The following is a 16,876-nucleotide window of genomic DNA, read 5'->3' as shown; positions in this document are numbered from 1 at the left end:
TACTGCCATTTTATATAGACATTCCTAATGACAGATGAAGTGTGAGATGTCAGGGAAAGGTGGAACGCATTTCATCTACAAGCATGGATAGTACAACAGCTGAGTGCCCAAATGTAACCATTTCAAATATGTCTAGATCGTGTCTCCATGAACATTTTGGACAAGTGCATTTACTACCACTATCGCCATTCTAAACTTGATACGTTTTCAGATTGTGACCCTGGCATTGTGTGACTAGCTTTATTTTAATCTGGAGGTGTTGAATTTAACCAATGATTTATATTTACACTAGATGACTGTTAGGGGGTGCTGTGTTGAAGCTACAGTTCCTCAAAAATGTAAAAAATATTTAGAAATGCATTTGTCTACATTCATTTTTGGCATATTTATTCTTAGACACCTTAATTAATACTTTTAAATGATAGTGAGCTAAACATACATATTTTCCCTAGTGTATAATTGAGATAGTGTCCCAACTAAAAAAGAGAGGACAAGATTACATGTATTTAATTGAAATACCAAAATTCTATGGAGGAGTGCCAATACGGCCGACCAGAGGCTTCAAAGTTCTCAATGGTCAATACATAGCATTAGCAATCCAGGGTTTATATACATTGATTTGAACCTGCAATACAAGTGTGAACAACCTGCTTATTTTTCTGAATTGTGTTAATACTACAACCCTTACATTTTTCATATACAGTAAAGTTTGTATATTTGTGTGCTGATCATTTCCTAATGCCTATTCACACTTAACAGGATGTATACCTCAGAGCATCTTATCTACAAGCATGGATAGTTAATTCCATCTTTTCATGCTAACCACCTGTCGCAGCCCAGTAGGTTTATTACACAAGATCTCTGGCAGAATTTACATTTTTTTTAAAAATATATTTATTAAACCACATATTATACAAAGGGATAGTTCACCCAAATTACAAAATTAAATTTGTTTCCTTACCCTGTAAGCAGTCTATGGACCAGGTATGACAGCAATTAACACATGCTAACATTTAACCATTTGTGGAACAAATCATATTCAAGTCATAGGACCAATATTAGAATAGTTTGTGCATAATTTCCAAATCAGTGCCAGGGAAACTAAACCAAAGCATGGATTGTTGTCACCTTGCCCATAGACTGCTTATACGGTAAGGAAACCAATGTGTCATTCCCTTTAAGACTATCAATAACCATTGAAATACTACATTCCATTACAAATGCACATTTCCTGTTGCCCCTTCACAAGCACAGTCCATCTCAGCTTCCCAATGAATTGATGGTCCAGTTGGACTACAGTTACACTCTGGGGGGGATATATTGCAGTTTTACTTTTTGATGACTTCCTCTTTCAGTTTTTCTGCCAGATGTTTTCTTTTCTGCAACTTCTTTTTTTCTTCGACAGAGATCTCCTATGAAGAGAACAAAGTGAGTCAAATTCTGAACGGTAGCACCACTAAATCTAGTCAAGTCGCACATATCAGCCATATTGACAGGCACAGGGCTGTAGCTACAGTAAGAATAGAAGCACATACGGCAGCAGCACTACAAAGTGAAATCAAAATGTCATCACTCAAACAGATCACCTTGGGCTGCTTCTCCTGTCCCCCCAAAGGAGAGCTCACAGGCTGGGGTGCATTGACCCTCTCTTCATTTATACTAGCACCACCCCCGTTCATTTTGGGACCATCGTCCTTTGATTGGCAATGCAGCAAAAGAAAATGATAGGGGAATAAAGAGCAGGAGAAAATCCAAACTTCAAAAAGGGAAGAATGTGAAAACAGACAAACCTGAGACTAAATATCAGGGGAAATCAAGAGAAAGGATTGAAACTCACTAAAAACAATGATATAGGAAGACCAGAGTTGACCCCAGGTGCTATGCAGTCATCAGCCGAGGTGTGCATTATTATCTACCACAAATTAAAGCTGTTACGTGTGTCTTATGGAGGAGTACTACCCGTATGTTTACAGGAAGAGACATTATAGAAGAAGGTATGATGTTACCGGTGTGCTGGGAGTGGGTGCTGGGGTTTCTGGTGTGGCTGGTTTGGGTCTCTGCTCTTTTTTCATGGCCTGAAGCTTGTCCCTCTGCTGCCTCAGGTACAGTGCCCTTTGCTGGAGTTGCTCTTGCTGCTCTGCTGACAACTCCTGAACACACAGAGAAACACAATCCATCAGTTCTCAGTCTCCAATAAAACTGGTAATGTAGCATTTCAAGGTTTCCTTTCTATGTACTGTTGCCTGAGTGTTGCTTTTTCCCCACAAGATATCCAGCGGAGGCTTTCATTCAGAGTGATTTATAGTCAGGGCATGTATGGTATATGCAGTAGGAGAGACTCACTGTGAATGGCTTGGAGATGCCAGCCTCCTTACGTGCCTCCTCTATCCAGCCCTCTGCAGCCTGGCTGCTGCTCCCCTTCTCCCTGGAGACAGCCGGAGGCTCGGTGCCCTTCACTGGAACCCTCACTGCAGGCAGGATCCTTGGCTCTGCACTGTGCCGCTCTGCATCAACACATAACCATCTATTACTCATATACCCTCTGAAGTATATTCAACCTTTTAGCATTCATGTGCTACAGGAAAGGCTTCAAGGGGAACAGAGTAGTGTATACAGAGTCCGTACTATTACCTGATGGCAACTTAGAAAGGGCAGATGTGCTGGTCTTGGCTGGACTTATCTGCCCACCACCTCCAGCTACAGCAGGCTCTTTCCTCTGAGATGAACTGTTCACCTACAGGGAGGGCACAGGGCAGCCATGTCATTGCATCTAGCTGTTCCAGTTCTAATGCCATACTGAGCTTCATAAAGTTCAGGTTGTACAGCTAACAGTTCAGTGCGCACAATCTGCTATTGCATAACTGTGGGGGGGGGTTTGCATTGCCATTCACCAGTGCGACAGAGGGCTGTTGGCCACCACTGTTCCCCACCTTAGCATGTGCAACATACAAGAGTTGTCACATACCCCGCAATAGGTTAATATACAGGCTAAAACACCACATTGTAATGATAATGCAGCAAAAACACTGTTACAGTCAATGCTTGAGTTTATAGGGACACAAGCCTCTTTCTGAGATGACTTTGATTGAAAAAAAAACCTGTCCTTGAATAGGGCTGGATATCTGCCAGATCATGTACTGCTCTGCATTAGTAGATTGATGTGACTGATCGAAGACCATCTAATAACATGATATGTAGCCTATGCAGGGGCTGTAAGCAGCTGGCTGCAGCACTCATCACTGCCCCTTTGCTTTGATGCTTAATTACATAGCTCAGTAAAATACTATAGCTCTGAATACATGAAATAGGACACATTTATCACACTCTGAAGAAAGGCAGACAAAGAGTCATTGGTGTTTATTCTTTTTGTATTACATCACTCCATTGAGTCAGCATTAGATTCATAACTCACCTTGTTGGTGGTGTTTGTCTGTTGAGTGGAGGCGGTCGTCTGGATGCTGGCTGCTTCTAGAAGTGGCCTATCAGAGCAGCTTCTGGACGTGGAGCCAATCTCCTCCTCTGACTGCAGTCTCAGAGCCATCTCTTGGTCATATTCATCCTTTGACATCCTGTGCAAACATATAGAGGGAGATATCAGTAGATGAATCCCCTATTCTGGGCCTAGATAGTCACATAACACCGATGATAAGAGAGGTTACTTTACGACAAAGAATGTGAATGTGTTACTTGTAGTTGAATAAAGGTTGGCCTACTGCCAGTCTTAAACAACATACAGTACATTAACCCACAAAGTACTGAAGTATGAGTGTTATAAAGACACTATAAGGCCCAAAGCTGGCATGAGTCCAAGCTCCTGTCCTTAGTGATCACCTTGCTGCCACTCACCATCATGATCTCTTAATTGAGTTGATTAGCAGCTTAATTCAACAAGGATGAAACTTTCCATCACACAGGATTTGAAGAGCACAAAAATGTTGCAACATTTTCGATGAGCATAGCCGAGAACATAACTTAATATGAGAGCAACATAGGCCAAGTGGTCTCTACACAATCTGTGCTATAAAATAGGCCTCGCTCTTGTGAAGCACATCTCAAAGCTCTGGGTAAACTAGCAATCTAATGCCCCGATTAGACCACTTACAGTCAAAGCATGAAGACGCATCACATAGATCTATAACATGTCCCTCTGAGACTTCAAGAAGACAATCAGGACCAAAGAATGGTGGGTGGGGCCAACCCTAAAACAAAATGATAAAAACACAATTCTCTCCATTGCCATGGAGTGTAAACCCCTCAATTTCAGTGTAACACTAAGGAGCTTAGTTCCCTATGGACACACAACCTTTAGTGCTGCACTTCGCTTAGCTTCAAATGCAGAAATCGCATTAGAGATAGAGCGGCTTATAGAACAAGGAAGATATAATCTTGGATGATTTGGCACTCACTGATTTACTACACAGCTATCTAATATGAAACATGATGACACAGACACATGGGTTTTCAAGAATGACTAAAATAGTGAGACCAGTATTTGTGTTGTTCCTGGCTATACATCATATGTCATTTCCGCTCACAAGCTGATACCTTCTCCGCCTCAACCTGTTGTTTCCGAAGTTTTATAAGTGTTTGTGTCAACACCTGCTACCAACTACCTAGCTAAGTTGCAATGGAGCCCGCTTCGCCTGGAATAGCTAACGAACATTTCCAACTCTGTAGAAGCTGTTTATTACGCTCTTGTCCGGGACAATATTGACAATACGGAGTTCCAATGTGGCAATTGTTTGCTAGCGGAGGATTACAGGAATGAGGTGGTTATACTTAGCAAGCAAATCTCAATTCTGCACAAATTTATGGGGAAAACGCAGCACGTGCCTGATGAATGTTTCCCCGCCTTGTCATCTGTCCCTATTCGAATGGCCTGTGCTACCTGGAACTAGCCTGCCAAAGAAGTTGTCTCCATCTGCTTCTCCTCCTCCATCTTGTAATGAAGTAGATGAGAAGAGCATGAAGACTGTTCCAATCAGCGCTGGTCCCATGGCACAAGTGGCAGAAACCGAAGGCAGCGGCATGCTGCTAAGTGGATAGGAATGACTGCGAGAGGGTCGGAGCAGATTGACATAGGAATAGGACATAAGGAATAGCTTTGCTGCACTGGTGCCTGATCTACCTGCACCTTCATTGCTGGGATTGCTGGTGTTGACTCGTGTTGGAATTATTGTAATCTAAAGGAGACTTTTAGATTTCTTCAAAACAATCAAACACTTTTATTTAATTATTGCAGTAATGGAGCTGGTCAGTAATCACCCCTGGAGGTGATCACTGAGAACTCAACGAGCTGGTTTGAGCCACAGCACTTTATATCAAAGTCCATTCCCCTTCAGTCTATATGACAAACAACAGAGGTATGGAATGGGTCACAAGGTACTTAAGAATTCACAGCAGGCAGAGACCAGGATCATTGTGTAGTGACCAGGGTCTGTCCCTGGAGTCATCTCTCCCTGGTACCTAATAGAACAGAAACATTAACTCATGCTCTGGAACATTGTAAATCTTATAGAGGCTCATCCAGATGGGCCACACAGATGAGCGTGTGGGCCACACAGATGGGCCACACAGATGAAACTATACTATGAAACAAATAAATTATATAAAGAATGATAGTAAAAAGCTTTGGAGCACCTTAAATGAAATTCATCACAAAACCCACTGATATTGCCAACTACTTTAATATTTTTTTATTGGCAAGATGAGCAAATTTAGGCATGACATTCCAGCAACAAACGCTGACACTACACATCTGATCAAATTATGAAAGCCAAGGATTGTAATTTTGAATTTCGTAAAGCATGTATGGAAAAGGTGAAAAAATGATTTCTGTCTATCAACAATGACAAGCCACCGGGATCTGACTTGGATGGAAAATTACTGAGGATAATAGCAGGCGATATTGACAGACCTTTTTGCCATATCTTTCATTTAAGCCTGCTAGAAAGAAAGTGTGTGCCCCCCCCAGGCCTGGAGGGATAAAAAAGTAATTCCCCTACATAAGAATAGTAAAGCCCCCTTTACTGGCTCAAATAGCCGACCAAATAGCCTGTTACCCATGCTTATTAAGTTTGTGTTATACTTCAGTGAGGCTTTTTTGGCATTATTGATCATAATCTGCTACTGGAAAAACTTATGTGTTATGGATTTTACACCCCCTGTTATATTGTGGATAAAGAGTTACCTGTCTAAAAGAACACATTGGGTGTTCTTTAATGGAAGCATCTCCGACATAATCCAGGTCGAATCGGGAATTCCCCAGGGCAGCTGTCTAGGCCCCTTACTTTTTTCAATTTTTACTAATGACATGCCACTGGCTTTGAGTAAAGCCAGTGTGTCTATGTATGTGGATGACTCAACACTATACACGTCAGCTACTATAGCGACTGAAATGACTGCATCACTACTTGTATTTGTGAGAGGTTGAATGTTCAATGCACCGAGCTGTCTGTTTGAACTAGTAGCACACAGCTCGGACACCCATGCATACCCCAAAAATACATGCTTTTACATGCTTTTCAACCGATCGCTGCCCGCACCTGCCCGCCCGTCCAGCATCACTACTATGGACGGTTCTGACTTAGAATATGTGGACAACTACAAATACCTAGGTGTCTGGATAGACTGTAAACTCTCCTTCCAGACTCACACTAAGCATCTCCCAATTCAAAAGTAAATCTAGAATCGGCTTCCTATTTCGCAACAAAGCATCCTTCACTCAAGCTGCCAAACATACCCTCGCAAAACTGACCATCCTACCGTTCCTCGACTTTGGCGATGTCATTTACAAAATAGCCTCCAACACTCTACTCAACAAATTGGATGCAGTCTATCACAGTGCCATCTGTTTTGTCACCAAAGCCCCATATACTACCCACCACTGCGACCTGTACGCTCTCGTTGGCTGGCCCTTGCTTCATACACGTCGCCAAACCCACTGGCTCCAGGTCATCTACAAGTCTCTGCTAGGTAAAACCCCGCCTTATCTCAGCTCACTGGTCACCATAGCAGCACCCACCCGTAGCACGCGCTCCTGCAGGTATATCTCACTGGTCACCCCCAAAGCCAATTCTTCCTTTGGCCGCCTTTCCTTCCAATTCTTTGCTGCCAATGACTGGAACGAACTGCAAAAATCACTGAAGCTGGAGACAAATATCCCCCTCACTAGCTTTAAGCACCAGCTGTCAGAGCAGCTCACAGATCACTGCACCTGTACATAGCCCATCCAACTACCTCATCCCAATACTGTATTTATTTATCTTACTCCTTTGCACCCCAGTATCTCTACTTGCACATTCATCTTCTGCACATCTACCGTTCCAGTGTTTAATTGCTATATTGTAATTACTTCACCACCATGGCATATTTATTGCCTTTACCTCTCTTATCCTACCTCATTTGCACACAATGTATATATACTTTTTCTACTGTATTATTGACTGTATGTTTGTTTATTCCATGTGTAACTCTGTGTTGTTGTATGTGTCGAACTGCTTTGCTTTATCTTGGCCAGGTCGCAGTTGTAAATGAGAACTTGTTCTCAACTAGCCTACCTGGTTAAATAAAGGTGGAAAAAAAATAGAAAATGCCACCAGAGGTCTCTTCACAGCCCCCATGTCTGGAACAGACTATGGGAGGCGCACAGTACTGCATAGAGCCATGGCTACATGGGACTGTATTCCACATCAGGGTAACTGATGCAAGCAATAGAATCAGATTTAAAAATAAATAAATATATATATATATATATATATATATATATATACACAAAATACACCTTATTGAACAGCGGGGTCTGTGAAAAGACACAATCACGATAACATACGCACTGCACTATACACACACGTACACATGGATTTTGTGTTGTAGATATGTGATAGGAGAGTAGTGGCCTGAGGGCACACACTTAATGTGTTGTGAATTTACTGTAATGTTTTTAAAATTGTTTAACTGCATTAATTTTGCTGGACCCCAGGAATGGGGATCCATAATAATACAAATACACTGATCCCCAAAGAGGACATTGGATTTGCAACCAGAGAAAACACTAGCACACTGTACAGAACACAAACATTAAAATGGATACTTTTGTAGCCAAGTGCATTAGCATACATAGCATAATGCTTAGAGCCAGGAGTTATTCATGACCAAATGTCCTGACCAGGAAAGCCTCCAGACCCTGGTTATAGACCATCATTGGAGATTTTTCAAGGTCTAAGGATGTGCCCAGGAAAAACTATGGGCCCTGTGTATGCTCCAATGAGTAAAGGAAACTACACAAAGGCCTACATCATTGATGAGATCCTGATGAAAACACTTTTCCTATAAAATTACATCAATAAATTACAGAGTCACAGTACATGTATGAGATTGGGTGGAAAGGCCTCAGTTCTATGTCTCTTACTTGAGCACCTCCTGAAGAATCCTCAGCTCCTGCTTCTCCAGCTCACTCATCACATCTGCTCCATCTGTGAGACACTCAGGTAGAGCGCCTACGCAAACATTAGAAGAAACGGTTTAATTGGTGTCGTTTTAGAAAGTGTAGGCTCATCAGTACCATAGTGTGTGTGTGAATGTAGAATATAAGCAGGTATGGTAAGCAAGCATTGGGACTAGGGCTGCAAAAATATCAAGTCACTTTCCCATATTTTCTACAGAAATCCCACTTGAAAGACTCAGAGAATCAAGAGAATAATCAGGAAATCCAGAATCCTCCAAACAGGACTTCTGGAAAATCTGGACATTTTTGGAAAGTTATAGGATTCTGAAACCCTAATTGGGAGTTGTGTGACAACTCTGACAAGGCCAATAAGCCTACCATTTCTCTCTTTAATGACACGCAGCGCCTGGAGCTGCAGCTCCATATTCCTCTGTACCATGAGAGCCCTGAACATCTGGAAGTCATCTGTGGCCAGGACGGGATGGAATACAGCCTGTACCAAGGTAGACAGGACAGGAGCAGAAAATAGTTAGGCCTATCTAACAGTAATTAGGATGGACATTGAACAAACAGTCAAAAAGGGGTTAGTAACAAGTTAATAACAAGCACAAATAATTTTAAACATTATCTAACTATTTTGGCTAGATCATGCTTGTACTTTCTACTGCCTCCGGGGGTGCACTCTTGGCAGTTGGCTCTGTCATTGTTACAGTGGGCTAACAGCATGGTTAGGGTTGAAACTAGCTCTCTCTCTATCACAGACCTGATGTCTTTTTCTGGCCCAGGTAAGTCCCAGAGGGCACCGCTGGATCTGGGACTAAGTAACACTCTCCATCAGGAATAGCTCCCTTGAGCTGTTCCTATATCTCACTAACCCAATTCAGGCCTGGCCCACTAATCCTGTCATAGATCAGGTCTACCTGAATTCCAGAAGCTAACCGTCTCATGCTCACAAACCAACATCACCAGATGGAGAAACAGAATACATCATTATTATGTACTGGAACTATTTCCTATTGTGTATTGTCATGCAGGTCCATTCATTCTTTGGCCATGGAGTTGAACATGATGGGACATGCTCCTCAGTCCATGACGAGGAGGAAGCATTTCAAGAAGATCTAGGCTGTAAATGAACTTGAATGTTTTGCAGGAAACCATTACATACTGACCAGCACGCTCGCGTACGTGTCCGCGCGCATGTTGATTTTGTCCACCCACACCAGACTCGATCAGGACACGCAGGTTGAAATATCAAAACAAACTAGTGATGCACCGATATGACATTTTTGGCGGATAACCATATCCAATATTTTCCTTGCAAAAAAAAAATACAACTATACCGATATGTACATTTTTTGCGGACATTTAAGCATTCTAGTCCACTTAAATAGTTAACACACACACACACACGGACGCAGTGTTCTAAAGCACTGCATCTCAGTGCAAGAGGCGTCACTATAGTCCCTAGTTCGAATCCAGGCTGTATCACATCTGGCCGTGATTGGGAGTCCCATAGGCGGCTCCCAATTGGCCCATCGTCATCCGGGTTTGGCCGGGGTAGGCCGTCCTTGTAAATTAACTGACTTGCCAAGTTAAATAAAGGTTACACACCACACTGTCCAAAAAGTTATGCTGTTGGCATTTACGTATATACCCATTACCAGTAAAACATCATCAAAACCTATTTCTTTCACTTACTTGATGTGCTGTTTGTTTGTTCATTTGTTCAGTCATTTCATTCTCAACCAGTATTTATATGGAACGCTGTTTGGGTCTTTGCGTGTCAAAAAAGATACATGTCAAATAACACTATTTGACGTGTCAAATATGCTTGTTGACCAATCAGGACCTGAATATGACTGCACGTCACATAATAATTTAACGCGTTCATTCATTTTTTACGTAGTTATTACACATTACAGTGCTGGTCATAAAGGAAAGCTAGCTAGCTCATGGATGCAAACAATGTTCTTCCCCAAAAACATAGCGAAACGACATAATCTGTTTCAGTAGCTATAGTTATCTAGCTAACTATATAGCTTGGTGTCATCATCTAAAATAACCCTAATTTATAAGACTGTTCTTATTTGCTTAATGGTGGTCGGACCCATCTATGTAAAGCTAGCCACAATAAGGATTAGCCACAATAGTGGACTTTGCGGTTAGCCTTCTAAATAAAAGTATGTCATTGACAGTGATGCTAATAAATACAAATAGCAGAATTATGCCATAATTGAATAGATTATGCTAAACGAGGTTGGAATGTTGTTATATGAAATCAACAAAAGACAATAATTTGTCAATTTGACAAATCTGTTGAAATCACACTGGATGTATTATACTTTAGAATTGCATTGTGGTCATACAAATGTCACTGTACAGCCTTACCTATGGATTGTGGATCAATGACATGGGGTATCAGTCTACTCAGTGACACCCAGAGAACATTAGCGTTGTAGCTCTTATTGTGGGACTCTGAAACAACTGTGAATTGAGCCACATTTATTGTCTACCTACAGTGCATTGTGAAAGTATTCGGCCCCCTTGAACTTTGCGACCTTTTGCCACATTTCAGGCTTCAAACATAAAGATATAAAACTGTATTTTTTTGTGAAGAATCAACAACAAGTGGGACACAATCATGAAGTGGAACGACATTTATTGGATATTTCAAACTTTTTTAACAAATCAAAAACTGAAAAATTGGGTGTGCAAAATTATTCAGCCCCTTTACTTTCAGTGCAGCAAACTCTCTCCAGAAGTTCAGTGAGGATCTCTGAATGATCCAATGTTGACCTAAATGACTAATGATGATAAATACAATCCACCTGTGTATAATCAAGTCTCCGTATAAATGCACCTGCACTGTGATAGTCTCAGAGGTCCGTTAAAAGCGCAGAGAGCATCATGAAGAACAAGGAACACACCAGGCAGGTCCGAGATACTGTTGTGAAGAAGTTTAAAGACGGATTTGGATACAAAAAGATTTCCCAAGCTTTAAACATCCCAAGGAGCACTGTGCAAGAGATAATATTGGAATGGAAGAAGTATCAGACCACTGAAAATCTACCAAGACCTGGCCGTCCCTCTAAACTTTCAGCTCATACAAGGAGAAGACTGATCAGAGATGCAGCCAAGAGGCCCATGATCACTCTGGATGAACTGCAGAGATCTACAGCTGAGGTGGGAGACTCTGTCCATAGGACAACAATCAGTCGTATATTGCACAAATCTGGCCTTTATGGAAGAGTGGCAAGAAGAAAGCCATTTCTTAAAGATATCCATAAAAAGTGTCGTTTAAAGTTTGCCACAAGCCACCTGGGAGACACACCAAACATGTGGAAGAAGGTGCTCTGGTCAGATGAATCCAAAATTGAACTTTTTGGCAACAATGCAAAACGTTATGTTTGGCGTAAAAGCAACACAGCTGAACACACCATCCCCACTGTCAAACATGGTGGTGGCAGCATCATGGTTTGGGCCTGCTTTTCTTCAGCAGGGACAGGGAAGATGGTTAAAATTGATGGGAAGATGGATGGAGCCAAATACAGGACCATTCTGGAAGAAAACCTGATGGAGTCTGCAAAAGACCTGACACTGGGACGGAGATTTGTCTTCCAACAAGACAATGATCCAAAACATAAAGCAAAATCTACAATGGAATGGTTCAAAAATAAACATATCCAGGTGTTAGAATGGCCAAGTCAAAGTCCAGACCTGAATCCAATCGAGAATCTGTGGAAAGAACTGAAAACTGCTGTTCACAAATGCTCTCCATCCAACCTCACTGAGCTCGAGCTGTTTTGCAAGGAGGAATGGGAAAAAATGTCAGTCTCTCGATGTGCAAAACTGATAGAGACATACCCCAAGCGACTTACAGCTGTAATTTTGCACGCCCAATTTTTCGGTTTTTGATTTGTTAAAAAAGTTTGAAATATCCAATAAATGTCGTTCCACTTCATGATTGTGTCCCACTTGTTGTTGATTCTTCACAAAAAAATGCAGTTTTATATCTTTATGTTTGAAGCCTGAAATGTGGCAAAAGGTCGCAAAGTTCAAGGGGGCCGAATACTTTCGCAAGGCACTGTATATTAATTCAGGGACAAGTTGAAAAGCATTAAACATTTATGGCAATTTAGCTAGTTTGATTTTGCTAGCTAATTTGTCCTGAGATATAAACATTGGGTTGTTATTTTACCTGAAATGTACATGGTCCTCTACTCCGACAATTAATCCATAGATAAGTGTAAACCAAGTTCGTTTATAGTAATTTATCTTCCTTCAAGCTTCTTTTTTGGACTTTATATGGCGGTTGGCAACCAAGGTGCATTACCACTACCAACTGGACTGGAATGTGGACCTCAGTTCATCTTTTAAAGCACCCATGTGGGTATATGCTCCTAAAAACCAATGAGGAGATGGGAGAGGCGGGATTTGCAACAAAAAAAAGTCATAATATTATGTCCCCCCCCAGTTCTAAAACCAAAGTTGCGCCCCTGGGTCTACAGGATAAGTGATTATTCTGGCACAAAAAGAAACACTGTAAACATAGTTTGTTTACCTAACACACCAAATGTGCATAACCTAGGCTGACTTCTAGTGCAAGAAGAATCACGGTTTGAATTTATCTCAGAAACCTGATACCTGGTAATTTGAGTTTGATTGGATAAAAAGATATGGCCCAAAGTTACATGTTTAAATAGTAACAATATAATAGGGAGTCCTAAAAAAAAGTAGCATCCCATATTAGGCTACCTCAGTGGCGTTTTTAGGGACACTAGCACTGTCCACTACTTCTTCCTGCACTGTGCAATAATCATCCCAAATGACTTGATTACCTTCCAGTTTAGGTAATCCCTATGAGCAGACCTGAAAATTGACACTTGACTTCATCAGCAAGCAACAAGGCCTTTGGGATGTCAAAGAGCTAATCTCTACTGTTAGAGGTGTTAGGTCTGAGACGTCAGGTAGCTACTGTGTGTAACATTACATTAATAAGTCATCACTAATGAATTCCCTCACATACAGGAATCCTTTAGGGGCCAAGGGATGTTCTTCACTGAACCATAACAAATACATAACAGGCTATATGGCATTAATGGTGCATTAAATGAATCATCCTGAGATGGAGGCTATTGAATTATGACCAGATACAGAATATAGCCTGTTCCGTAAGGCCAGAGTCCAAAGTAAGAGACCAAGAGCTGGCAAATCTCCAGCAACCATTGGATGTCATCGTTATCATACAAATCCCCTAGATATTGGTCATCACAAGAGGCATGATGGAGCAAGTGACAGAGCAGAGTGGCATTAATCCTATATCTAAAAATATGCCTTATATTAAAAAGACAACTCTCCTACTGTGCAATTGTTTGTAGAGGTTCTGTTATCTGAAACCACTTGCATTGTAAAACTGCACACTCATCTAAATCTACGTATCTTGCGTATTTGTGGCAGCGTATGAAAAAGATTGCGCTTACCTGTAAGGTTTTGGACTTGGCGAATGGAGAGGAGCATGCCTCCAAAAACTGCTGCTCATTGATGCCAACCTCTTCCATGTAGGTTTCTAACAACTTCTCCACCTGAAAATAAATGTGGCTACTTGCATCACTGTTTTCCAAAGACAAAACATGTGATGTTAAGACACTGAAAAACTTTTCATTACTAGGCTAACTCATCCATTTCACATTTTGATTTAGGTCTACTTGGAATTGTAGATCAAAAAATATTTATATTTAAGATGCATGTGTAACGTTAAATAATCAAAATAAGAAAACTTGCACAATAACCCAATGCATATTAATGTTGCAAGCCATTCTAAAAGACTAGCTACTCACCAAATGCTTGTACTGCTGATGGATATCTGTATAAGTCAATTTATTCTCATCTTCGTCGTCAAAAACTGAAATAAAATCAAAATTGGTGAACTATGCATAATCTCAATTAAATAACTAGGGGGACACTACCGACATTATGTATTCCTGATTTGCAGCTGTGTTTTTTAATCCATCATAATAAACAATACCAACAACCATCACATTTTCATGTGTGCCTATCTAACATCGGATTACAAAAGTTAGGTTATATAATATATTAGGTTATATATACACAAACATATAAATATATCTACATACATATATATATATATATATATATATAGAATTACATGTATAGAAATGTAATTAATAGAACAGACAAATAATTGTCTTAAATTGGGACTCACATTCTATTCCTATGCATTTTATCCTATCCAATATACAAAATCCTGATCATTTTTGAAAAACTGGCCTCTGGCACAGGGAGGTTTGGCAACTGAGGTGATTGTTATTTTGGTTAAGCACCGTTGTTGCTACAGTGTGACAGTTCCACAAGCGAGTGGCTTAAAGGAATGGTAACTAACTAGCGTGAGCCAGACAGATTAGCTAGCTAGCTAGCTAGCTAACTAGCTAGCTTCTTTGCATCAAAGTACTAATTTATAATTTCCAATAATTGGATTGATGTCACTCAAACATGTGAAGCACTGATGCATTCCAAACAATGTAAACAACTGGGGTGTATTCAGTCTGTGCCAAAACAGTTCTTAAAAATAGATGCAAATTAAACAAAACAGGGCGGGACCTATCTGAATTTGTCAAATAGAAATAAATGTTATGGTCTATTTGCTTCTGTTTGGTTCTTAAAATGGTAAACGGTTTCAGTAATGAATACACACCTGAACTGGGGTATAATCCAATGATATTTATAAACCCTGGATTGCAGATTCTATGTATTGGCCAAGGAGAGGCTTTGAAGCCACCGGTCGGCCATATTGGCACTCCCAAGAAGAAGCAGTTCTCCATAGGAACGAAGGGAATTGTACAGTATTTCAATTAAAGGACAAAATCACATGTATTTTTTGTTGTAGAGGGGACAGTAACATTAGAACTTTCAAAAAAATCCTACTTTAAGGATAATGTTTTTATAGATTTGTATTTATGTTTAGCTTACATAATATTATTTAAAAGTATGCATTATGGGGTCTGTAATAAAATACGTGGCAAAACAACAAAAATACATTAATAAATGCATTTATATAGCTTCCAAAATATATATTTTTAAGTTAGGGGAGTGCCAAGATGAGGCACCGTGGCTTCAAACAGCACCCCATGTCAGCCATCTAATGTGTATATAAAATATTGGTGTAATCATTATTCCAACACTTCAATTAAACTATTGAACAAAGCACGCCATTCCATGATTTCAATCAATAAATAAATAAATTAATATATATATATATATATATATATATATATATATTCTCCACCCTGATTCAGAATATACTATTTTCATTGTCCATGGCACGCTTGGTTGGTTCAATAGCTATTGACGAGAAAACCCGAATATCCAATCTAACCGAACCGTGTACCTAACGTTACCAGCTCTCTGAAAAATCGGGTAAACAATACTTTCCAGTGGATATGTTTTCTTAAACTGAAGGACAAACTGCACAGACAACCAGTAGAATAAGTTGAAATGTAATTTGATTAAACATTCTGGCTTGTAAGGAACATTTACACGATTTTGCACACACACAAATGTATCGGGCTGTATAGCTAAATGTACCAATTAAATGTAGTGTTACGGACTGATTAAGAGAGTAAAATCTAACAACAGTTAACGTTAGCTAGCTAAAGTACTCAGAAAAGCCTGCTAACGTTAAGTTAGCTGGCTAGCTAGCTAACTCGGGTGCAAAGCATTGATTATAGCATGTGTAATCCTGGTCCTATAAACCGTTTAATAATTTCCCTTATCGTAAAAAAAATATATAAAATAAATGGCCTTACCTGTACATTTGCTTTCCATGAAGTCCGTAACTGGTATGACCCATTCGGGACTTGACAAATATCCAGCGATGCTCTCCACAACCCACTCGCTGTCCTCAGCCATGTTGGCTAATAACACCCTATGATGTTCTTCAGGCGAGGAAGTTTAGCCCTGAAATTGTACAACAATGCACAAGTGAAGTCTAAGGATCCATACATTTGTTGAGATCTAGCTAGCAAGCTAGTCCATTGTTATTATCCCTCTCCGTAACATGCTTTGGTAGCTGCATAAAATCTGAAAAAGCGCACTCATGAATTTCGAAAGGGTTGACACCTAATCGGTCCCGGTTCCTATGGTGACCGATTACGTTCTACAAGTAGAACAGTCCGTCAAGTGAGAGCAGTGGGAGTGTGGTTTTGACAAGGTTGGAAGAGAGAATGAAAGGGGTTTTCACAAGAAATGTGTGCATATTGTTCTATTCTATATTGTTGACACTTAAGTCTTATACATGACACTGATTATTTTTTATGGTGCTTTCAACACAACCGGGAACTCGGAAAAAACGAGGTCAAATCATGACGTCAGTGGTCCTCAGGTCAGAAATTCGGAGCTCTAGAAAGATGCCCT

The 16,876-nt window shown here is 40.4% G+C and overlaps 1 protein-coding gene across 3 annotated transcripts; it reads right to left on the bottom strand.

Moving 5' to 3' along the window:
- Positions 1-492: 492 nt before the first annotated feature.
- Positions 493-16,673, bottom strand: LOC110502563 (cilia- and flagella-associated protein 36). 3 transcript variants are annotated; one of them, XM_021580686.2, is made up of 12 exons: positions 16,270-16,673; positions 14,284-14,348; positions 13,927-14,028; positions 8,825-8,939; positions 8,411-8,498; positions 3,413-3,569; positions 2,632-2,734; positions 2,344-2,504; positions 2,007-2,150; positions 1,838-1,912; positions 1,587-1,694; positions 493-1,412 (listed from the first exon to the last, which is right to left on the bottom strand). In XM_021580686.2, the coding sequence occupies exons 1-12, from the start codon at positions 16,370-16,372 to the stop codon at positions 1,329-1,331; spliced, it is 1,305 nt and encodes a 434-aa protein (XP_021436361.2). In that variant the 5' UTR covers positions 16,373-16,673; the 3' UTR covers positions 493-1,328. The 3 variants fall into 3 exon arrangements, with proteins under 3 accessions (XP_021436361.2, XP_021436363.2, XP_021436364.2); XM_021580688.2 differs by lacking the exon at positions 1,838-1,912 and having other exon boundaries at positions 16,270-16,669; XM_021580689.2 differs by lacking the exons at positions 1,587-1,694; positions 1,838-1,912 and having other exon boundaries at positions 16,270-16,664.
- Between the last annotated feature and the right edge of the window lie 203 nt (positions 16,674-16,876).

This window comes from Oncorhynchus mykiss, chromosome 23 (assembly GCF_013265735.2).
Source record: "Oncorhynchus mykiss isolate Arlee chromosome 23, USDA_OmykA_1.1, whole genome shotgun sequence".
Lineage (NCBI taxonomy): Eukaryota > Metazoa > Chordata > Actinopteri > Salmoniformes > Salmonidae > Oncorhynchus > Oncorhynchus mykiss.
This window is presented reverse-complemented; position numbering and strand designations above follow the sequence as displayed.